Source organism: Lissotriton vulgaris, unplaced genomic scaffold (assembly GCF_964263255.1).
Source record: "Lissotriton vulgaris unplaced genomic scaffold, aLisVul1.2 SCAFFOLD_997, whole genome shotgun sequence".
Classification (NCBI taxonomy): domain Eukaryota; kingdom Metazoa; phylum Chordata; class Amphibia; order Caudata; family Salamandridae; genus Lissotriton; species Lissotriton vulgaris.
Window position 1 is genome coordinate 44,581 of NW_028246765.1, and position 26,116 is coordinate 70,696.

Consider the following 26,116-nt stretch of genomic DNA (forward strand, 5'->3'; position numbering starts at 1 on the left):
ATGTAGTGGAAAGATGAGGTGTGTGCCAGACAAGAGGTAGTGGAAAGATCATGAGCCTGATAGAGAAGAGGTAGTGGAAAGATAATGAGCATGCCAGACCAGAGGAAGTGGAAATATCATGAGCCTGCCAGATTAAAGGAAGTGGAAAGATCTGCGTGTGTTAGACAAGAGGTAGTGGAAAGATTATAAGCCTGCCAGAGAAGAGGTAGTGGAAAGATCATGTTCATGCCAGACACGAGGTAGTGGAAATATCATCAGCCTGCCAGAGAAGAGGAAGTTTAAAGATCATAAGCATACCAGACAAGAGGTAGTGGAAAGATCATGATCCTGACAGAGAAGAGGTAGTGTTAAGATAATGAGCATGCCAGACCAGAGGAAGTGGAAAGATCATGAGCCAGACAGATTAAAGGAAGTGGAAAGATCATGCGTGTGCCAGACAAGAGGTAGTGGAAAGAGCATAAGCCTGCCAGAGAAGAGGTAGAGGAAAGATCATGAGCATTCCAGACAAGAAGAAGTGGAAAGATCATGTGTATGACAGACAAGAGGTAGAGGAAAGATCATGAGCGTGCCAGACAAGAGGTAGAGGAAATATCATGAGCGTGCCAGACAAGAGGAAGTGGAAAGATCAGGCGTGTGCCAGACAAAAGGAAGTGGAAAGATCATGAGCGTGCCAGACAAGAGGAAGTGGAAAGATCATGCGTTGGCCAGACAAAAGGAAATGGAAAGATCATGCGAGTGCCAGACAAGAGGTAGTGGAAATATCATGAGCGTGCCAGACAAGAAGAAGTGGAAAGATCATGAGCGTGCCAGACAAGAGGTAGTGGAAAGATCATGAGCGTGCCAGACAAGAGGAAGTGGAAAGATCATGTGTGTGCCAGACAAGAGGTAGTGGAAAGATCATGAGCGTGCCAGACAAGAGGTAGTGGAAAGATCATGATAGTGGAAAGATCATGAGCGTGCCAGACAAGAGGTAGAGGAAAGATCATGAGCCTGCCAGACAAAAGGAAGTGGAAAGATCATGAGCGTGCCAGACAAGAGTAAGTGGAAAGATCCTGAGTGTGACAGGCAAGAGGTAGTGGAAAGATCATACGTGTGCCAGACAAGAGGTAGCAGAAAGATCATGAGCCTGCCAGAAAAGAGGTAGTGGAAAGATCATGAGCCTGCAAGTCAAGAGTTAGTGGAAAGATCATGTGTGTTCCAGACAAGAGGTATTGGAAAGGTCATGAGTCTTCCAGACATGGGGTAGAGGAAACATCATGCATGTGCCAGACAAGAGGTAGTAGAAAGATCATGCGTGTGCCAGACAAGAGGTAGTGGAAAGATCATGTGTGTGCCAGACAAGAGGTAGTGGAAAGATCATGCATGTGCCAGACAAGAGGTAGTTGAAAGATCATGCATGTGCCAGACAAGAGGTAATGGAAAGATGATGAGCCTGCCAGACAAGAGGTAGTTGAAAGATTATGCATGTGCCAGACAAGAGGTAATGGAAAGATGAGGAGCCTGTCAGACAGGAGGTAGTTGAAAGATCATGCATGTGCCAGACAAGAGGTAGTGGAAAGATCATGTGCGTGCTAGCCAAGAGGTAGTGGACAGTTCTGATTAATGTTGGATATGATTTGAAGAGGGTGAAGAAACTAACAAGGTAGATGTGACTAGTCATCTTTCAGTGATTGTGATGGGAGAGGATGCATTGTATTTTGTGTCCTTGTAAATAGTTCCTGTGTTTTTTATTGCTAGTTTTACACATTACATCAGCTGTAGGTCCTTTGTGTTTAAAGTTCTTTGTCCAACGAAGCGAAGGAGGAATGGTTCTTCCAGACACCTGCTTGGAAGACGTTCTTGGCTGCCAGTACCCATCATGTATTCATCAATATAAAAGCAACGGGTGTGCTTTCAGTGATTGCCCGGGTATTTCACTAGCCTTCTCCTACTGCCAATAGGCATTCAACAAGAGGAAGATGTGCATCCCCCATTTCTGGCACACTCACTCGCACATATGTTCTATTTCTGAGGGTGACCTGGGAGAATTCTACAGTGCAGGGTCCCAGTGGCCTCCTCAGGACAAGACACATCCTTATTCTTAGAGAACTATGAGACATTTCTGGCATGGCACCATCTCAAGCTGTTAAAGATGTATTACTCAGACCTGAAAAGCCTTGTGGGCTCCTTCCCAACCCTTACCTGGTCCTGGATTGTTCAGTTGGATGTAGGTTTCACAGGCGTTGTATCCTGTAGGGCAATCAGCAGAACTCAAACATTCGTCATTGCTGGGCTTGTGCACGCACGTGTAGCACTTCACCGAATGTACTGTGAAATGAAATCAGACAGCGTGTTAGTGATGAAGAACCTCCACTGGCTCCCTGTCCAGAAAATATGTCAATTCAAGATATTGATGCTTTCCTACAAGATCCGCCACGACCAAGGACCAGCATACATGACCCACCGCCTGATCTTCCACCAACCATCCAGAGAACTTCACTCCATCTCCCTCGCTCTCACACAGACACCACACATACGCTGAAGCCACTGTGGTGGCCAAGGAACATCATACATGACCCAAAGCCTGATCTACCAACCACCCAGAGAGCTTCGCTCCACCTCCACTTCCCTCACCCTCACACAGACACCACATATACTCTGAAGCCACTGCGGTGGGCAAGGACCAGCATACATGACCCACCACCTGAACTTCCACCAACTTTCCAGAGATCTTCGCTCCGACTCGCTCGCCCTCACACAGACCCCACACATACGCTGAAGCCACCGCGATGGCCAAGGACCAGTATACATGACCCACCGCCTGCACTTCCACCACCATCCAGAGACCTTTGCTTCACCTCCCCTACCCTCACACAGACCCCACACATACGCTGAAGTCACTGCGGTGGCCAAGGACCAGCATACATGACCCACCACCTGCACTTCCACCAACCATCCAGAGACCTTCAATCCACCTCCACCTCCCTCACCCTACCACAAACACCACACATACGCTGAAGCCACCGTGGTGGCCAATGACCGCATACATGAGCCACCGCCTGCACTTCCACCAACCATCTAGAGACCTTCACTCCACCTCCCTCACCCTCACCCTCACACAGACACCATATATACACTGAAGCCACCGCACAGGCCTAGGACCAGCATACATGACCCACCACCTGAACTTCCACCAACCATCCAGAGACCTTTGCTCCACCTCCCTTGCCTCACACAGACCCCACACATATGCTGAAGCCACCACAATGGCCAAGGACCAGCATACATGACCGAGCGCCTGAACTTCCACGAACCACCCAGAGTGCTTCGCTCCACATCCCTCACCCTCACCCTCCCACAGATACCACACATACGCTGAAGCCATCGCAGTGAGCAAGGACCAGCATACATAACCCACCACCTGAACTTCCACCAATCATCCAGAGATCTTCGCTCCCCCTCCCTCGCTCGCACACAGACCCACATATACGCTGAAGCAACTGTGGTGGCCAAGGACTAGCATACATGACCCACCGCCTGCACTTCCAGAGAGCTTCACTCCACCTCCCTCACCCTCACAAAGACACTACGTATATGCTGAAGCCATCGCGGTGGCCAAGGACCAGCATACATGACCCACCGCGTGAACTACCTCCAACCATCCAGAGACCTTCGCCCCACCTCCCTCACCCTCAGACGGACACCACACATAAGCTGAAGCCACCGTGGTGGCCGAGGACCAGCATACATGACCCACCAGCCTAACTTCCACCAACCATCCAGAGACTTTCACTTAACCTCCACATCCATCGCCCTCACACAGACACCACACATACGCTGAAGCCACCATGGTGGCCAAGGACCAGCATACATGACCCACCGCCTACACTTCCACCAACCATCCAGAGATCTTCGCTCCACCTCCCTCGCCCTCACACAGAACCCACACATACACTGAAGCCACCACAGTGGCCAAGGACCAGCATACATGACCCACCGCCTACACTTCCACCAACCATCCAGAGACCTTTGCTCCACCTCCCTCACCTTCACACAAACATCACACATATGCTGAAGCCAATGCAGTGACCAAGGACCAGCATACATGACCCACCGCCTGAACTTCCACGAACCACCCAGAGAGCTTCGCTCCACATCCCTCACCCTCACCTCCCACAGACACCACACATACGCTGAAGCCACCGCGGTGAGAAAGGACCAGCATACATGACCCACCATCTGGCCTTCTACCAACCATCCAGAGATCTTCGCTCAACCTCCCTCGCCTTCACACAGACCCCACTCATATGCTGAAGCCACCACGGTGGCGACGGACCAGCATACATGACTCACCACCTGAACTTTCACCCACCATCCAGAGACCTTCACTCCACCTACACCTCCCTTTCCCTCACACAGACACCACACATACGCTGAAGCCACCGCAGTGGGCAAGGACCAGCATACATGATCCACCGCCTGAACTTTCACCAATCACCCAGAGAGTTTTGCTCCACCTACCTAACCCTCACCCTCACAGACACCACACATACGCTGAAGCCACCACAGTGGGTAAGGACCGGCATACATGACCCACCACCTGAACTTCCACCAAACATCCAGAGATCTTCCCTCCACCTCCCTCACACTCACACAGAACCCACACATACACTGAAGCCACCACAGTGGCCAAGGACCAGCATATATTACCCTGCGCCTGCACTTCCACCAACCATCCAGAGACCTTTGCTCCACCTCCCTCACCCTCACACAGACATCACACATATGCTGAAGACACCACGATGGCCAAGGACCAGCATACATGACCGAGCGCCTGAACTTCCACGAACCACCCAGAGAGCTTCGCTCCACATCCCTCACCCTCACCCTCCAACAGATACCACACATACGCTGAAGCCACCGCAGTGAGCAAGGACCAACATACATGACCCACCATCTGAGCTTCCACCAACCATCCAGAGATCTTCGCTCAACCTCCCTCGCCCTCACACAGACCCCACACAAACGCTGAAGCCACCGTGGTGGCCAAGGACCAGTATACATGACTCACCGCCTGCACTTCCACCAACTATCCAGAGACCTTCACTGCACCTACACCTCCCTTTGCCCTCACACAGACACCACACATACGCTGAAGCCACTGCGGTGGGCAAGGACCAGCATACATGGCCCACCGCCTGAACTTCCACCAACCACCCAGAGAATTTTGCTCCACCTCCCTCTCCCTAACACAGATACCACACAAATAAGCTGAAGCCACCGCGGTGGCCAAGGACCAGCATACATAAATGACCCACTGTAGGAAGGGGGAGGCTCTAGTTGGCGCAGTGTAGCACTAGCGACAAGCAGGGACTCTCTCTTCCTCGTCAGGGCTGAGGGTTACCTTCCAGACAACCTCTGCTTACCCTGTAGGTAGTGTGGCTTAAGCAGTCGCAGGCTAATCTTTGGGGCACATAGGGTTAAACACTTGCAACAGTACACCTTTACAACCAACCCACCACACAACGAGACGAGACTGTATTCTATAAAAATATATATCTTTATATAGATTTTAAGCAGGCTTGTGAATACAGTCAATATACTTTATGAAAACGGTTGCAGGTTACTTGATTCGGGTTACCACAGTTCTTATAGCAGTTCTCTTGCGGCCCGTAGGCCGGTGTTACTCAAAGTTCTTGTGGAGCCGGCGGCTTCCAGGGGATCTGTCCCACGTCGCGTTGCCTTCCCGGGGTCGCTGATCGTTGCGGCTCTTCAGCCGAGCAGGTCACTGGTCATCCGGGGCAGCGGTGTTCTGTGGCGGCAGGGTCCTTTCCTCGTCGTCCGCTCCAACCCTGGAGGCGGCGGCTGTGCGGTGGTGGCAAGTGGCAGTACGGTCCCCAAGTGCAGGACCTACCCAGCCAAGTGCCGGTGCAGCTGTGGGCTCACAACTGGGCTGTCGGGCAAGCTACCGACCTTGCGGATTCTCGTAGGGCAACTGTCTGTCTTTGCAGGTGAGTGACTGCTCGCTATGCAGTCACCTCGAGAGCTCGGACCGGACGGGTCCTCCTTTGCTTTGCTCTCGGGCTCCCGGTGCAGTTGCGGTCACGGTGTTCGGGCCAGCGGCGGCTGATCCTTACTTTGCTTCCGCTATTGCTTTGGGCCCCGGTCACGGTGGTCGGGAGGACGTTGAAGCCTTAGAGGAGATTCCTCCGTCAGTGCTGCGGCGATGGTCAGCACCCGCAGTCGCTTTCTTCCAAGGGGGTAGCGTCCACTGGTCCTGGGACGCTGGTCAGGGAGCAAGTTCAGTTGCAAGCCCTTGGAGATCTCTTTAGCAGAGTTTGGCACAAGTAGAGCAAAAGTCTTTTCGTAGTCTTTTTGCCTTCCTCTCCTTCAGCAGCAAGGCACCAGACACAGGCAAGAGTCAGCACCCTTCCTTGTCTCTCACGGTCCTTCTCGTAGGGCAGAGTCCTTCTGTGGCCCAAACCGGATCTAATTTTCCAGGAGCAGGGCTCCTTCTTTTATAGGCCAATTCCTTTGTTCTCGCAGGCCAGGGGGGCCTTTGCATAGCCACTCTCAGTTCTGGAGTACCCCGGCGGGTGTACTCCGGCTTCTGCTTTCAGTGTGAGGGGCAGGCGCATCAGATGCCCCACAGGGGGTGGAGCCAGCATTGTCCGGACAGGGGTGGCCAGAGTACCTTGTTGATGGGGGCTTCGCCCTTCCTGGGCCCGGTGCCGGCAGAGTCATCCGCCGCTCCCCAGGAGGGTGGAGCCAGCATTGTGGTGGCCGAGCACAGTGACAGTTCGAGTCAAGAGGCACTCCTACCTCCCACTAAGGGGTAATCTGCGCATTCACCACCTGTCATCCCTCCAGCCCTGTCACTCACACATCCCAGACAGTCAGATACACATACCAGCAGAGGCGGCTGAAATGGTTAAGCAAGCAAATGCTAACTTTTTAAAAGTAGCATTTGCAAACCCAGGATACTAAAATAAACTTGACTACAAGAAATATCTCATTATCCTGAGTTCAGGCATACTAAACATGACTCACTACCATGCTCCTTGAGCCTGCGGGGATTATAGGGTGTAACAATCCTCGCAGCTCAGTCTGGCCTAATGGAGCAGGTAGCCTTCAGTAGTGAAATACGGTCTTTGTGGTAAGTCACTACTAGGACATGCCACGCACATCAAGGCTTGTCCTACCTTACACCTACAACGCACCCTGCCCGCAGGCCTACCATAGGGGTGAGTAATATGTAGTCAAGGGAAGGGTCGGTGCTGGCAAGTGGGAACACTTGCCCAGCTAGCGTGACAGTACGAGACCGCACGCGGGTTCTGCGGTCGCAGTTCCCAGACACATCTTTACGGTTGCTTCGGTGGGTGGCGCAACCAGCGCTGCAGGCCCACCAGCAGTATTGGCATCTACAAGCCCCGGCACTCTCTCGTGCGCTTTACTAGGGACTAACAGTAAATCCAATGCACCAATCAGGGATACCAATCGTATGTACAATTTACAGTAGGGAGCACTTGCACTGCGGCACGGATCAGCCGTGGCGCAGTGCCCTGAGTATCGGAAAACCAGCAAAACATCGGAGGCACATCAGCAAAAAGTGGAAGGGAGACTCACGCCAAGGTGCCAGGTCTAACATGTGTCCCCTCCAGCTGAAATGTGGGAGGAACTACCCTTCCCCAGGGAGTTCCACATCACTAAGGCGGAAAAATCTGGACAGACAGTCAGCGTTGGCGTGATCGGTGCCAGGGCGGTGTTCCACCGTAAAGTCCATACTCTGTAGAGAAATGGACCACCTCAACAGTTTCGGGTTCTCACCCCTCATTTGCATCAACCATCTGAGGGGCCTGTGGTCCGTCTGAACTCGGAAGTGAGACCCAAACAAGTAGGGCCTTAGCTTCTTCAGCGCCCAGACCACAGCAAATGCTTCACGCTCTATTGCACTCCACCTACTTTCCCGTGGAAGTAACCTCCGACTTATGAAGGCTACGGGTTGGTCAAAGCCCTCCTCAGTCATCTGTGAAAGAACAGCCCCTACACCATGCTCTGAAGCGTCTGTTTGCACAATGAACTCTTTGGAGAAATCGGGCGCCGTGCACATGGCAGTCTTCAGGGTGTCGAAAGCCTTCTGACAGGTGTCAGTCCAAATCACATTCCTGGGCTGCTTTTTCGAAGTCAGCTCCGTCAAGGGGGTCACGATCGTGCCATAGCCCTTGACAAACCTCCTGTAATACCCAGTGAGCCCCAGGAAGGCTCTCACTGCAGTCTGGGTCTTGGGGGGTTCCCAAGCCAGGATGGTTTCGATTTTGGGCTGCAAGGGGGCTACCTTGCCACTCCCAACTTGGTGTCCCAAGTACACCACTGAACCCTGCCCAATCTGGCACTTGCTTGCCTTGATTGTGAGGCCTGCTCTGCGCAGGGCCATCAACACTTCCCAGAGGTGTCGCAGGTGTTCGGGCCAGGTGCCGCTGAACACCGCAATGTCATCCAGGTAGGCGGCACTGAACTCGTCCAGTCCAGCCAACACCTGGTTGACCAATCTCTGAAAGGTGGCAGGGGCATTCTTCATTCCAAATGGCATAACCCGGAACTGGAAATGCCCATCGGGTGTAGAGAATGCCGACCTCTCCTTTGCCCCATCGGTCAAGGCGATCTGCCAGTACCCAGACGTTAAATCAAACGTGCTGAGGAACCGGGCAGCCCCTAGCCGATCAATGAGCTCGTCAGCTCTGGGGATGGGGTGCGCGTCAGTCTTCGTGACTGAATTGAGTCCTCTGTAGTCCACACAGAACCGGAGTTCGGGTGTGGCTCCCGGCGCAGCAGCCTTCGGCACCAAGACCACGGGGCTGGACCAAGGACTGCTGGAAGACTCAACCACTCCGAGGGTAAGCATCTTGGAGACCTCCTCCTTGATGCAGGCCCGTACCCTGTCAGTTACCCGGTAAGCCTTATGCTTCACCGGTAAGCTGTCTCCAGTGTCCACATCATGGACGCACCAATCTGTGACACTCGGAACCAGGGAGAACAGGTCTGGAAACTGCCCCAGCAACTGGCGGCAGTCCTCCTGTTGTTCGGCGGTCAGGGAGGGTGAGAGGTTAACTCCATCCACTGACCCATCCTTCTCACAGGCCACCAAGAGGTCAGGAAGAGGCTCCGACTCCTCCTCCATTCTGTCATCGGTTGCCAACAACATGCCCACTTCGGACCTTCGCAAGTGGGGCTTGAGGCGGTTGACATGTAGGACCCGCAAAGGGTTCCTGGGCGTCTTCATGTCCACCAAGTATGTCACGGGGCTCTTGCGCTCCACAACCTCAAATGGTCCTGTCCACTTATCATGAAGGGCACAGGGCTCCACTGGGGCCAAGACATACACCTCCTGTCCAGGCTGAAGCTCGACCAGAGTGGCATTCTGATCGTACCACACCTTCATTTCCTCCTGGCTCGCTTCCAGATTTGCCTCGGCAAGTTGTCTGAAGCGCCTGGTTTGGTTTCTGAAGGCCAGCATGTAGCTATATACATTCTGGGGAGGTTTCCTGGGAGATTGCTCCCAGCCTTCCTTTACCAAACTCAGTGGTCCTCTCACGGGGTGACCGTACAGCAGTTCAAAGGGGCTGAACCCTAGGGACTTCTGTGGTACCTCGTGATATGCAAAAAGCAGGCATGGCAAGAGGACGTCCCACTTACGCCTCATCGGACCTTCCAGGCCCATGATCATGCCTTTGAGGGTTCGGTTGAATCTTTCAACCAACCCGTTACCTTGGGGGTGGTAGGGTGTGGTGAACTTGTACGTTACGCCACACTCCTGCCAAAGGGACTTCATATATTTCGATATGAAGTTGGTCCCCCTGTCGCTCACCACCTCTAGAGGGAATCCTACTCGTGAGAAAATTCCCATCAGTGCACGCCCCACCACGGGAGCCGTTACTGTCCTCAGAGGGATGGCTTCAGGGTACCGGGTGGCATGGTCCACCAAGACCAGGATGAACCTGTTGCCCATGGCTTTCTTGGGGTCCAGAGGCCCAACGATGTCAATACCCACTCGCTGGAATGGCGTACCGACCACAGGGAAGGGTTGGAGGGGAGCCTTGTTCTTCCCTCCCGTCTTCCCACTTGCCTGGCAAGTCGGACAGGTTCTGCAATAAGCGTCTGAGCCTTTATGCATTTGGGGCCAGTAGAAGTGGGTGACAAGCCTGTCATAGGTCTTGTCCATCCCCAAATGTCCTGCTAAAGGCACATCGTGAGCCAGACCCAGTAGGAAGGCTCTGAATTTCTGGGGTACCACCAGCACACGGGCTGACCCAGGTTCAGCAGCCTTAGGCTCCGAATACAGGAGGTCGTTCTCCCAGTACACGTAATGTGTTTTGGCCTGAACACCATTGGCCTGGTCTGCAGCCTGCTGCCGCATACCCATGAGAGAAGGGCATTCTTTCTGCTCCCTGCAGAATTCCTCCCTGGAGGGTCCTCCTTCTTGCTGCCAATGGGTCAGCTCAGGCAGGTCCCCCAGTTCGGCGATCTGTTCCCCCGTAGGCTCCAGGGCATCCCCCTCAAGGTCTGCCTCCTCCTGGACCGTAGGAACTCCAGGGGCCGGTTTCCCGCGCCCCCTGCGCCTTCTCCCTAAGGCCGGTTCCTGGGCCTCTCCATCAGGCCCCAGGACCTCTCGATCACCCTTACTGGCTGCCATCGACCGGGTGGTCACGCACGCCCAGTCAGGCAGACCCACCATCCGCAGGTGAGTCGCTTTCTCCACCTTTTCCCAAGGGGAGTGCTCCAAGTCGTTCCCTAGCAAACAGTCAACAGGCATGGTTTTTCTCACACAGACCTGCAGAGTACCAGAGACGCCCCCCCACTCGAAGGGAACTTGAGCCATCGGACACTGACTCTCAGAATTATCAGCGTTGATAACCCTACAGTAGGCATGGGGTACAACCTGCTCTTGAGACACCAGGTGCTGCCTCACTGCAGTCACACTGGCTCCTGTGTCTCTAAGAGCCTCAGCTTCCTTACCATTGATGATCACCACCTGCCCATATTTCTTAGTGTTAGAGGGCAGGTAGTTTGTCGGGATCATCTCACTGTCTCCTAGCGAGACTAGGGTCATGTGAACGGGATCTCCACCCCCCGGGACCATCATTTCTTCTCCTAGGTGAACGCTAGTCACTTGTCGGGGCGGAGCACCAGTGGGTGCAGGTTTTCCAAATAGGCGACACTTGGGGTCACTGGATATGTGCCCAGGCTCGCCACATTTGAAACAATTGAAGGGCCCCTTTGGAACAGGTTTACCTGTCGGGCCCCATTCTGCTTCGGGGGTTGGGGAGGCTGAGAACCCTGCTGCGGATTCCCTTGGGAACTACTTTGGGGGCCTTTTTGGAACCCTTTCTGTTTTCCCCCCTTGTCCCCCCCACTCTTCGTCTGGGGACCCTGCCCACTCTTGGCGGAATCTCCCACGGGACCCTTGTGGACCCTGGTGCTGAGCCAGCGGTCCGCCTCCTCAGCAAGCTTCCTCGGGTTGGACAGCTTGCTATCGATCAGGTGTTGGCGTAACTCAGGAAAACAGTGATCAGACAAGTGCTCCCATGCAATTAAATCAAAGAGACCTTGAAAATCATTAACTTTGTTACCTTTCACCCAACCATCCAGTGCTCTGCAAAAGTAAGTCACATACTCCACATACGTATTCCCAGGCCGCTTAGTACATCCCCTAAACTTCTGTCTATACATTTCAGGGGTAAGCCCGTACCTGTTTAATAAAGCTTCTTTCATGTGGGCATAGGATCTCTGATTCTCAACGGGCAAATCTAGTAAGGTATCTCTCCCTTCGCTAAGGAACCTTCCCCACAACCCCGCTCCCCAATCCTTGTCAGGGACCCGGTGGGAGGACATGGCTACCTCGTATGCCCTAAACCACTGTCCTATGTCATCCCCCTTAAAGAACTCCTTAACTACGTCCTTCGGGATGTGCACTCTTGACTCTACCTGCACTGGCGATGTGCTGCCACCAGAGGGAGGACGATCCAAGCCTCTCTCCTTGAGACTTATCTCCCTCATTTTCACCTCGTAATCCATCTGGTGCTTTCGCTCTTCCAGCGCCATTCTTTTGGTTTCAAGCTACAGCTGGATTTTCATTTCTGCCAACTTTCTCTCGTGATTCCGGGTTTCCTTCCTGTCCGCCAGCTCCTCTGGCGACAGGCCTTTACCCAAGCTGTGCTCTCTGTCTTGCCTTTCTAGATCGATCAGATCCCCAAGCGCATTTTGCTCCTCCGTCGTATTCTGCTCGGCGAGGACGTCTTGCTCTTCCGGGGTCTTTCTGGACTCCACCCAGGCTTTCAGGGCCTTGTAGAGCTCCGGCTTGTTTTTGCAGCCAGCGTGCGGAACTTTGAGTTTCCTACAGAAAAACTTCAGTTCAACTCTGGTGTATTTATCCAGCTTTGCGGCGTCCCACTCCACCTCCAACACCTCAGAGGTTGTGGACTCCGCTCCATCCAGGCTCTTTGTGCCCGGCATGGCGTCTGCACTCGGAATCTTCTTTCGGCAAAATTCAAAAGGCAAAGTCTGTGGTTTAGTAACTGTACCGTAATCCTTGTGTAGTGGTCCGAAGCTCAGGTATAACTATCGCCAGTGTAAATTCGAAATCCTCACCGCTGTGTCCAATGTAGGAAGGGGGAGGCTCTAGTTGGCGCAGTGTAGCACTAGCGACAAGCAGGGACTCTCTCTTCCTCGTCAGGGCTGAGGGTTACCTTCCAGACAACCTCTGCTTACCCTCTAGGTAGTGTGGCTTAAGCAGTCGCAGGCTAATCTTTGGGGCACATAGGGTTAAACACTTGCAACAGTACACCTTTACAACCAACCCACCACACAACGAGACGAGACTGTATTCTATAAAAATATATATCTTTATATAGATTTTAAGCAGGCTTGTGAATACAGTCAATATACTTTATGAAAACGGTTGCAGGTTACTTGATTCGGGTTACCACAGTTCTTATAGCAGTTCTCTTGCGGCCCGTAGGCCGGTGTTACTCAAAGTTCTTGTGGAGCCGGCGGCTTCCAGGGGATCTGTCCCACGTCGCGTTGCCTTCCCGGGGTCGCTGATCGTTGCGGCTCTTCAGCCGAGCAGGTCACTGGTCATCCGGGGCAGCGGTGTTCTGTGGCGGCAGGGTCCTTTCCTCGTCGTCCGCTCCAACCCTGGAGGCGGCGGCTGTGCGGTGGTGGCAAGTGGCAGTACGGTCCCCAAGTGCAGGACTTACCCAGCCAAGTGCCGGTGCAGCTGTGGGCTCACAACTGGGCTGTCGGGCAAGCTACCGACCTTGCGGATTCTCGTAGGGCAACTGTCCGTCTTTGCAGGTGAGTGACTGCTCGCTATGCAGTCACCTCGAGAGCTCGGACCGGACGGGTCCTCCTTTGCTTTGCTCTCGGGCTCCCGGTGCAGTTGCGGTCACGGTGTTCGGGCCAGCGGCGGCTGATCCTTACTTTGCTTCCGCTATTGCTTTGGGCCCCGGTCACGGTGGTCGGGAGGACGTTGAAGCCTTAGAGGAGATTCCTCCGTCAGTGCTGCGGCGATGGTCAGCACCCGCAGTCGCTTTCTTCCAAGGGGGTAGCGTCCACTGGTCCTGGGACGCTGGTCAGGGGGCAGTTCAGTTGCAAGCCCTTGGAGATCTCTTTAGCAGAGTTTGGCACAAGTAGAGCAAAAGTCTTTTCGTAGTCTTTTTGCCTTCCTCTCCTTCAGCAGCAAGGCACCAGACACAGGCAAGAGTCAGCACCCTTCCTTGTCTCTCACGGTCCTTCTCGTAGGGCAGAGTCCTTCTGTGGCCCAAACCGGATCTAATTTTCCAGGAGCAGGGCTCCTTCTTTTATAGGCCAATTCCTTTGTTCTCGCAGGCCAGGGGGGCCTTTGCATAGCCACTCTCAGTTCTGGAGTACCCCGGCGGGTGTACTCCGGCTTCTGCTTTCAGTGTGAGGGGCAGGCGCATCAGACGCCCCACAGGGGGTGGAGCCAGCATTGTCCGGACAGGGGTGGCCAGAGTACCTTGTTGATGGGGGCTTCGCTCTTCCTGGGCCCGGTGCCGGCAGAGTCATCCGCCGCTCCCCAGGAGGGTGGAGCCAGCATTGTGGTGGCCGAGCACAGTGACAGTTCGAGTCAAGAGGCACTCCTACCTCCCACTAAGGGGTAATCTGCGCATTCACCACCTGTCATCCCTCCAGCCCTGTCACTCACACATCCCAGACAGTCAGATACACATACCAGCAGAGGCGGCTGAAATGGTTAAGCAAGCAAATGCTAACTTTTTAAAAGTAGCATTTGCAAACCCAGGATACTAAAATAAACTTGACTACAAGAAATATCTCATTATCCTGAGTTCAGGCATACTAAACATGACTCACTACCATGCTCCTTGAGCCTGCGGGGATTATAGGGTGTAACAATCCTCGCAGCTCAGTCTGGCCTAATGGAGCAGGTAGCCTTCAGTAGTGAAATACGGTCTTTGTGGTAAGTCACTACTAGGACATGCCACGCACATCAAGGCTTGTCCTACCTTACACCTACAACGCACCCTGCCCGCAGGCCTACCATAGGGGTGACTAATATGTAGTCCAGGGAAGGGTCGGTGCTGGCAAGTGGGGACACTTGCCCAGCTAGCGTGACAGTACGAGACCGCACGCGGGTTCTGCGGTCGCAGTTCCCAGACACATCTTTACGGCTGCTTCGGTGGGTGGCGCAACCAGCGCTGCAGGCCCACCAGCAGTATTGGCATCTACAAGCCCCGGCACTCTCTCGTGCGCTTTACTAGGGACTAACAGTAAATCCAATGCACCAATCAGGGATACCAATCGTATGTACAATTTACAGTAGGGAGCACTTGCACTGCGGCGCGGATCAGCCGTGGCGCAGTGCCCTGAGTATCGGAAAACCAGCAAAACATCGGAGGCACATCAGCAAAAAGTGGAAGGGAGACTCACGCCAAGGTGCCAGGTCTAACACCCACCACCTGAACTTCCACCAACCATCTAGAGATCTTCACTCCACCTCCCTCGCCCTCACACAGACACCACATATACGCCGAAGGCACCGCGGTGGCAATGGACCAGCATACATGACCCACCAAACTAAACTTCCATCAACCATCCAGAGATCTTCGCTCCACCTCCCTCTCCCTCACACAGACACCACAAAAATATGCTGAAGCCACCACAGTGGCCAAGGACCAGCATACATAACCCCCCACTCGAACTTCCACCAACCATCCAGAGACCTTCGCTCCACCTCCTCACCCTCACACAGACACCACACATACGCTGAAGCAACCGCAGTGGCTAAGGACCAGCATACATGACCCACCACCTGCACTTCCACCAACCATTGAAAGACATTAACTCCACCTCCACCTCCACCTCTCACCCTCACACAGACACCACACATACTCTGAAGCCACTGTGGTGGCCAAGGACCAACATACATGACCCACCGCCTGAATTTCCACCAACCATCCAGAGACCTTCGCTCCACCTCCCTCACCCTCACACAGACACCACACATACGCTGAAGCCACAGCGCTGGCCAAGGACCAGCATATATGACCCACCGCCTGCACTTCCACAAACCACCCAGAAACCTTTGCTCCATCTCCCTCACCCTCACACAGACAACAAACATACACTGAAGCCACCGAGGTGGCCAAGGACCAGCATACATGAGCCACCACCTGCACTTCTACCAACCATCCAGAGATCTTCACTCCACCTCCCTCACCCTCACACATACACCACACATACGCTGAAGCCACCCTGGTGGCCAAGGACCAGCATACATGAGCCACTGCCTGCACTTCCACCAACCATCCAGAGACCTTCACTCCAACTCCACCTCCCTTGCCCTCACACACCCCACTCAGCGCCTTTATGCCCCTGGGTAAAGTCTGCACTTTACCAGTCTTATACTCACTCACTCACTCACACATACGCTGAAGCCACCACGGTGGCCAAGGACCAGCAAACATGACCCACCAACTGAACTTCCACCAACCATCCCAGAGACCTTCGCTCCACCTCCATTACCCTCACACAGACACCACACCAACGCTGAAGCCACCGTGGTGGCCAAGGACCAGTATACATGACTCACCACCTGCACTTCTACCAACCATCCAGAGATCTTCACTCTACATCCTCCTCCCTCACACAGACACCACACATACGATGAAGTGACTGCAGTGGCCAAGGACCAGCATACATGAGCACTGCCTGAACTTCCACCAACCACCCAGAGACCTTCGCTCCACCTCCATCACCCTCACACAGACACCACACAAACGCTGAAGCCACCATGGTGGCCAAGGACCAGTATACATGACTCACCACCTGCACTTCCACCAACCATCCAGAGACCTTCACTCTACATCCTCCTCCCTCACACAGACACCACACATACGATGAAGTGACTGCAGTGGCCAAGGACCAGCATACATGAGCACTGCCTGAACTTCCACCAACCACCCAGAGACCTTCACTCCACCTCCCTCACCCTCACACAGACACCACACATACGCTGAAGCCACCACAGTGGCCAAGGACCAGTATACATGACTCACCACCTGCACTTCCACCAACCATCCAGAGACCTTCACTCTACATCCTCCTCCCTCACACAGACACCACACATACGATGAAGTGACTGCAGTGGCCAAGGACCAGCATACATGAGCACTGCCTGAACTTCCACCAACCACCCAGAGACCTTCACTCCACCTCCCTCACCCTCACACGGACACCACACATACGCTGAAGCCACCACAGTGGCCAAGGACCAGTATACATGACCCACCACCTGAACTTCCACTAACCATCCAGAGATCTTCGCTCCACCTCCTTCACCCTCCACCGACCTCACACATAGGCTGAAGCCACCGCAGTGGCTGTTCCTTCTTCAACTTTGCTGCTAAGTCCTGGAATTCCTCCCCCCTCCGGACATCACAATCACTGGTGTATTTCAGGAAGAGACTCAAGACCTGGTTTTAGATTGTGCCCTGTGCCTGGATACCATTACAGTGATTAGCAGCGCGTTACAAATAATAATTGACTGATATAGTCAAGGTGGGTATCAGTCCCCCTCCCCAAAACAAAAGAGCAGTATCCAGGCAACCTCAGGCAGGAGCAAGGGCTAGTGATCTCGGTTGTGCTGGGCACTCCAAAGTCAGGCATGGAAGCTCTCTGAGCTGACCAGGCCATTCCCAGGGTCAGGCCAGTGCTCAGAAACTACTTGCCGTAGATAGTACTGTATAGCGCTTTATAAGTATTTTCCTTTGTTTCAAACCGATACTTCACTTTCGAATCAATCTTCAACCTCTGAGCACAAACAATGATAGTCTAAGGAGCAGACAATGGGGCCAATTCACAGAACTAATCGGAGACAAAATCCTAAACTTACTACTTTTGGTATTCACAGAAGGCATTTAGTAGTAGTAAAGTTAGTATTTTATCTTAAATTAGTATTTTGTCTTATGTTAATATTTTGTCTTAAGTTAGGATTTTGGGTCCGATGTAGGTGGCTCATTACCGGTCGGTAAACCCGAAATTCATTACATTTTAGGCTTACCGACCGGTATTGAACCATTTCCTATGTAGATGATGATTCTGTAAATACAGAATCAGTATTTACCGATTCTGTATTTACTGAATCTTCATTTACTGAATCGGTAAATGCTATGTAGGAACCACCCCCTTTTGTACCGCTTTTGGCGGCCATAAGTGTGGCAGGGTATGCTCAGACGTGAGTCCCTTGCTCACTTTGCCACTGGATTCAAGCAAGCCGGGCTGAAGACGGCTGGAATGCCAAAAACCGGTCCTCGGAAGCTTGTTTCCGGTCCAGGGAAGACATGGCTTGGCAGTTCGGGCTGGACTGTTCCCATGAGGCACAGGGTCAGACTGATGTGCATATAGCCATGTCTGAACTGGGGTGGCAGAGTGAGCTAAAGAAGGGTGATGGATTAAATCCAGATCTTTTGACTGGGTGTGAGTGTTTGATTGATTCAGATGCTCCGTCCATCACCACCCCCTTTTGTACCGCAGGAAGCACATATTAGAGCGCTTATGTGCATTTAAGATTCGTTATTTACCACCATTTACAAGTTTGTGGTAAATTTCGAAAACCTTTAAAAAAGCAAATTTGTGCTTCTTTAACTGAGCCATGTGGCAGACATACATGCCCTTAGGGCATGTATGTGTGCCACATGTCCACACATGCACGATTCAGGGGTACAACAGGGTGTCAATGTGACACCCTGCCACCCTTGAATGTGTTCCCCATATTATAAGCCCATAAGAATGAATGGGAATTACCGAATCGGTAAATACCGATTCGGTAATACCCAATATTACCGATTCGGTAATATTTAGCGATTTTTTTGCTACATAACATTTACCGATTCTGAAATACCGAATAGGTAAAATTTGGTATTTTAGAATCGGTAAATGTCAATTACCTACACATGACCCTTTGTCTTAAGTTAGGATGTTGTCTTAAATTAGTGTTTTGTCTTAAATCAGGATTTTGTCTTAAGTTAATATTTTGTCTTAAATTAGGATTTTTTCTTAAATTAGGAATTTGTCTTAAATTAGGATTTTGTCTTAAATTAGGAATTTGTCTTAAATTAGGATTTTGTCTTAAATTAGGATTTTGTCTTAAGTTAGGATTGTGTTTTAAATTAATATTTTGTCTTAAGTTAGGATTTTGTCTTAAGTTAGGATTTTGTCTTAAGTTAGGATTTTGTCTTAAATTAGGATTTTGTCTTAAATTAGGATTTTGTCTTAAAACCAAAATTTAAGACAACATCCTAATTTAAGACAAAATACTAATTTAAGACAAAATACTAATTTAAAACAAAATCCTAATTTAAGATCAAATCCTAACGTAGGCCAAAATATTAACTTAAGTCAAAATACTAATAAGACAAAATACTAACTTTACTACTACTAAATGCCTTATGTGAATACCAAAAGTAGTAAGTTTAGGATTTTGTCTGAGATTAGTTCTGTGAATCGGCCCAAATGTGTCTGAAAACCACAAGCATTATCGGGGGACATCTCAAAGCAGACCTTCAAGTTTACTAATTCCAATAACGTCTTGCCAGAGAGTGCCACTACAAACTGCCGTGATGATGGGTTTATCCCTGTACCCACCTCTATGTCATAGCCACTGCCGGTGATGATGTGAAAGGCTTAAACTGAGGTTCCTTCATAAAACCAGACTATAGATCAAATATTTTAGATTGTAAATAGACAAATGTTTTTACTCTTTGTATACTTTGATGGTTTGGAACAAATAACCTTATAAAAAGTTATTTGATGATGATGACTTTATATACGTTGTATACACCTTGGCACACAATCCATTTTTTTTAATTTTTTTTTTTTTTTTAAATTGGGCATGGGATTAACATCCCTTCAGTATAAGCATATCTCAATATCACAGATACATGATTGGTTTTCATCCATTTTCATCATAGAATCACATCCCTTTACCGTTTCATACTTTCACTTATTTTTTTAAAATCGCAAGATGTTTATAACCAGACCCATCTGCAAAACGGAGTCACCTGTCTTTAACCTTCATTTCGCGCTACCCACTTTCACATCAGTTATCGGGGATGCCATGGACGCATGGAGTGCGTGCTCGTCCTTGTCGATCACTAGCTTGTTATGCACAGTTATGGCGCCTCTGCCTCTTGAACTGTTGAACATTGCTATTCTCGGATTATGGTTTCAGAATATCCCCCTGATGAAGAGCTTAGTGCCGAAATGCATCGGGAATTTACAGAAAAGAACCGACTAATATATCTGCATTGAGAAGTTTTTTCATTGATTATTGATGACAAACGCATAAGTGTGACGCAAAACTATGGGGCATATTATCAAGGAGATGCGATAATTATCGCGCTTAGCACAATTTACTTTATCCCTGGATTACATTACCATGTTAGCAAAGTATTATCAACGTTTTGATAACAGGTGATGTAATTTCAGCTCTAGAGGCCGATTATCAGGAATAGCGCATGAAATCCAGAGATGATTTCACAGCGCTACGGATAATCTTGCTGATAAGGGAGTGTGGATCTAACCTGGCAATCCACCTCCCATTATTAGTATGCCTAAATCAATTTAAAAGCAGGCGTTACATTCCTGCGATAACCGCGGTTATTTTTATTGCTTCGCAGGTCTGCTGCATGGCATATAAATATCACAAACCCGTGTTACAGAGGATTCCCATGTTGTTGTGCTCAGGAATGCCTACTTTGCCTGTCATTAGCGATATTGATCGCTGACATGCAAAGTCGCAAGAAAACACGCGCTAACGCTTGTTAACCTGTCCTTGTGAATAGGGGGATGAAAAAAATCGCGGCCTTTTCGGCGCTATGTGCCGAAAAAGCGGCGATGTTTCCCTTGATAACATGCCCCTATGTCTTCAACTGAATAAAGAACAGAAAACATAAAACAAGGACCTAATTCAGTACAATTTATTTGAAACCTGAGTACGTCACAACCTCTAAGAGTTTTCACCCTTTGCAGTGCATCGTGGGGACGTTGTTTTTGAGTAAACAGCGCTACTATTTTCTTGTAAAGGCATGCCCACTGCTTTAAATGGGCCATTACTGTCCGCTACGGAGTACCAGCACTTTTTTATTTTGAGGGAGAGTACCGGCACCTCAAGAGAAATGCAATACTTTTAATTGGAGAGTACCAGCACTTCAAGAGAAATGCAATACTTTTAATTGGAGAGTACCGGCACTTCTCAAGAGAAATGCAATACTTTTAATTGGAGAGTACCAGAACTTCTCAAGAGAAATGCAATACTTTTAATTGGAGAGTACCGGCACTAATCAAGAGAAATGCAATACTTTTAATTGGAGAGTACCGGCACTTCTCAGGAACAAGCAGGTACTCAGGTACAAAGTACCTGCACTTCTATTTTTCCATTTCAAGCACTGGGCACGCCCCAGATCAGAGGGTGATACCCACCTGCAGCCTACCTACCCAAGATTAAACGAGATCAACTGGGTTCACTGTGCGACACCAGAGTGCCACAAAAACATTTTCTTTTTTCCCCCTTAATCTTTCCACATTTTTCTGCAGTGTGTGCAATACTGTGCGTAATATCATGAAAAAAATATGCATATTCAAAGTGCTTTTAGTCGCATGCTTGGACATTGTAGTGTCGCATTCTAATCTAGGACCCCGATCAATATTGTGACCTTATGCCCCTATTCGGCTATAATCCATTCATACCCCTATAATGGCATGAACGTTCAAATGTGATATTTCAGAAACTCGTCTCTGGCCTCACACGATCAGAGCCACATTTCAGAATCACTTCCTCTGCAGCTCATTAGAGCAAATGACACAGCAGAAGCCACTATCTAAGATTCCTAGATTACACTCCGAGTTCTTCAACAAGATAAAACTCAGCAACCTGGGAAAGCCCCGCTTGCTATGTTTTGATTTGTAATAGAACTCTAATGAGCACTGAAAGGACGATCACTTCCTAGTGACATCTTTATTGATGTCTTATGTCCAAAAACTTACGTCAAACAAGGCACCTTTCAGGTATAAATATTACCAACGTTGCCTTAAGCAAACGCTGATGCGCTGATGCTATCGCTGCAGTCGCTACTGATAACTAGCGAGCGATGGTGTGCTGAAGAGAGGAGCCGAACAGCTGTCCCCTGCAGAGCCCAGCAGATGCAACCAGCCCACGGACGCTGCCCCTCCTCCTCCTCCTTGACGCACTGAGAAAGACGCTGTCTTTTCTCCTGCAGAGAAAATCCAGCTCCGGCGTTTCCAGCCTACCCTTGCGGGTGACTGGGATATCGAGTCCTGAGAGGAGATACAAGACCTCCAACATTCTATTCCAGAGGTATGGTGTGGACTAAACCCTTAGAGAGAATTCTTGAAGAAAACCTTGGCAAAACCAACTTAACTTAAGCTACTTACTCCCTTCCACGTGTTAGGCTTAGGTCAGGCACACTGGGGTAGGCTTAGTTAGAAACACCAGTTGAGTACGTTAGCCTAATGTATATATGACTGTATATATTTTATGCATTTTAACCATTGTATGGCTAAGAAACCATATCAATGCTTTTACAGTATTATTTCGCAATACTCATCCTACTGCACGCACTGTATATAATAACAAGTATTGCAATTGTGGCAATTCATTTCTCTTGTATGAGAAGAAAGACTGTTCAATAAATAATACCTTTTATTGAAAACGCCCGTCTCTCTGTTCTCTGCATCTTAGTGAAAGTAAGCTGAACAAACTGACTGAGTAAAATAACTGTCTATTGTTTCACACGACTCTAGAGATTGACTCTTATTCTAAGGAGCAAAGTTGTCATGTTTACGGTTGTTGGAAAACTGAATCCCTTCTTGGCTGTGCCAAGGAAGCTGATCACTTCCTATTCAGTCAAGAAAGTTTCCAGTGACCTCTGAGCTAGTTGGTAACAACCCCAATTAAGTTTAGCATAGCCAGTGGAGACCTGGAAGATCCGCACTTCTACGTCGATACTACTGTTTATGTTATTCCAATGCGCAGGGCCTATTGGGAAAATAGGAACTACACTACATGGCGCCCAACGTTTGGTAAGGCGATAAACTAACGCAAGACGTTAGAGTAACTCAGTCGTGCACCTTTCACACAAGCACTTTTTCCCGTAAATACTCCAATAGATGTCTGGAGTGGGTGAAAGGTTAAAATCCGCCCGAACTTAGTAGGAAGAGATTCCTATGTAGAGTTTCTGGTTTATTCAACGTTGAAGGATACAGTGTTCCAAAATATTGTGCACCTAATCTTTGTCTCCTTGGAGACCTGCTCTGCAAAACCTTTCTGACAATAAAATGTCAAACACTGACAACGGCACAGCTGGAGCCACAGTAAATGCGACTCCGCAGGGTCCCGAAGAAAATACTGAACCGGGTGCGAAAATCATCCCCGTCAACATAAGAAAAACTATAACGTCAAAACTTATAGAGAATGGACTGACCACACAAGGTGGCACAGTCGTCTTCGTGATAGAGGCTCACGGATATCGGCAGACAGAGGTATTCTATTCATGGATAAAATTTCCAGCGGCAAACGCTGCGACACACGAGTTCCACTATTACACAATAGAGGATCCACCGGAAGAGTACGCTCCTTTCGAGGAGATTGAAATCCCATTAAAATACCAAGAGCATTTGCTCTGGTTTAAAGGCGCCCTAAAACACAATGATCATATTACCAGGCTCGGTCCACTAGGTAGACCAGGAGCAATGTGGCCGGTTCTAGCCAGCTACACACCACATCCAGACATTGATAAAATGTCAAGTGAAGAACTCTTAGTAAAATAAGAGAATTAACACAGGCATATAGAGAGTTAGTAAAATTATTTATTAAAAATAATTCAAACACTCCTAAAAAGAGCTGGGATGGAAATAAACAATCCACTCCCAAGGAAAAAGTTTTCCAGTCCAGAGGAAGGTCTCCTCGACGGAGGGAAAGAACTCCGACTCGAGAACACCAGTCTCCCCAGAGGGAGCGCTCTGAGAAAAGATATAACCTTAGAAATAGGGATAATTTGAAGAAGCCTGATAGATATCAAAGTATTGATACACGTCCCTCTCGATCTTTTTCGCAGAAATCGGAAAGAAGAGGACGGTCAGACCCAGGAGAGCACACCAAGTCCAAAGACAAGGAACCTGCTCAAAGTAAAAATTCACAATTTCCAAGAAAGAAGGTAGCCAGTATTAGAGTAATCGAACATGCCGAGAATACTCAGTTGAAAAACGGAGAGTGGGCACAGACAATGCTAGACAGTGCAGCAGAAATCAGCATAGCTCGCAAGATCCTGATGAGTCATCTGGAGACAGTGGACACGAATGAATACATTCAGGTGGAAACGGCAGATACCAGGGTTAGCAAACCTCATAAGATATACGAAATAACACTGCGTATAGAGGGTGATAAGACTAGGAATATTAGGGGTCTATTTTGGGATAACCTCTCAAAAGGCTATGACATCCTGTTAGCTGAAAAAGATTGGCCCCCAGAGTTTGTCAGGGAGTGCCCTCATGGTGAAGAAGTGATTATGCCTGCCTTCTCGAATCACATTCCGATTCACAAAAAATATACATATGCGAGGAAATGGGCAGTAGCCCAGGCACCGGCATTATATAAGAATCATGTAGGATGGGATGAGGACTCTCCTCCTCACAAAATCCAGTTAAAAAGTCAACCGACTGCACAAAGGCAGTATCCAATTAAGCAAGAAGCTAAAAAACAGGTCAAGGAGATTTTAGATCAACTTGAATACCAGGGGGTGATTGAAACATGCACCTCTCAAATGAACAATCCTTTGTTTCCTGTCTCCAAACCAGACAATTCATATCTTCTAGTTTTGGACTACAGACACCTTAACTCATGTTGCAAAACATTTGCAGCACAAAATTCGCATAGTGCTGCACTAATGAATAACATAGTTAGGAAAAAATATAAAACGACATTAGACATATCTAATGGTTTCTTTTGTCAAAACATTGCACCAGAAAGCAGGTATATGACCGCTTTCTCAGTAATGGGGTCTCAGAAAAATTTCTGTAGGCTCCCACAGGGATTCAAGAACAGCCCAGGACTATTCTCAGCTAGAGTAACAGAGTTACTACAAATATATGATGATGAAGCATTATCTTATGTCGATGACATCTATCTAACAGATGACGACTTGGACACTCACTTGAAAAGGGTGAACACCATAATACTTGGGTTCGCGGCAGAGGGTTACAAATTCAACTTTAAAAAGTCTCGAATTGCCCATCTGACAGTATTATTTTTAGGATACGAATTATCAAGTGAAGGCAAGAGCCTAGCGGACAACTTCTTAGAGAAGTGCGCTGTACTCCAAGCACCTAAAACGCTGAAGAATTTACAATCGATTCTAGGTTTCCTGAATTTCGGAAGAACTTACATTCTAAATTACGCGGAGAGGGTTAAACCTCTCTACGAATTAATTAAACCTGATTTTAAACCAATCAACTGGACTCAAAAACACACAGAAATTGAGATCACTGCAAACAGACATGTTAGCAAAAACAAAATTAGAAACACGTTTGAATAAACGCAACCTTGTAATCCGAGTCATCCCAGGAAGATGCGGATTCACGTACCTGACCTCTAATGAGGGAGAAACGGTACCAATAGCTTACAAATCTCACTTGTACACACAAGCAGAAAAAATATTCAGTCTTACAGAGAATTCTGTAAATGCAGTTCGAACGGCAGTGGCAAAAGAAAGAGCTTTTGCCCAAGGTAAAAGTATAACCGTCATTACAGCAGAATCAGCCTTCGAGGCACTATTCAGCCCAGTAAACCTGCCTACAGTGTCACTGGATCCGAAATGGATACAGTGGGGAAACACCCTTGAAACTGAAAAAGTGAAATACTACTATGGTCCGAACATGAAAGAACTGAATGATTTACCATATGAAAAAGAATATCCTCTGCCAATCGAAATTCTACCTCTACAACAATACTCTTGTATAATCTATACAGACAGATTTGTCCAGCACTAAAATGTAGAAAACAAATCCTATGATGCAGCCTGCGCGATTTTTAAAGGTCGCTGGCTGTGCGGTAAATTCAGACCGAAAATAACAAAAACTGAATCACTGAGAAAATGTTCGGCTCAGCGAGCGGAAATTAGATCTTTTTAGATGGCGCTTGAAAATGCAGAACGTGAATTCCCGACACTAATCGTGTGCGATTCTCATTTTTGCGTCAACTCTTACAATAATAAGTTGCAGAGCTGGATTGAAAACGATTACAAAGATGACACAGGTGCCACAATAAAGCATAAAATGCTTTGGAAACAGGTAGCTCTTTTACAGAAAGAACTACAAAAGACTCATGTGATACACACTCTGAGTCATCAACGTGATGGCGTTCACGTTGCAGGGAATTCATTGGATAATACAGCCATAGCGGAAGCAACTAAACCGGCTTCCATAGCCACAAAAAAGCGTTCAGAAAAATACATAGACGGGGAAACCATGCTGGCAGTCAAAACGTCCGTAAAAGGCAACTGTGCAGCACTACCCATGAACTATCCAC

The 26,116-nt window shown here is 49.2% G+C and overlaps 1 protein-coding gene across 1 annotated transcript in view; it reads right to left on the minus strand.

Moving 5' to 3' along the window:
• LOC147665748 (uncharacterized) overlaps positions 1 to 26,116 on the minus strand; it is a 135,810-nt gene that overhangs the window by 27,337 nt on the left and 82,357 nt on the right. The window contains exon 3 of the mRNA XM_086949547.1: positions 2,182 to 2,307. Within this exon, the coding sequence (XP_086805673.1) occupies positions 2,182 to 2,307 (126 nt within the window). The remainder of the gene's footprint in view (positions 1 to 2,181; positions 2,308 to 26,116) is intronic.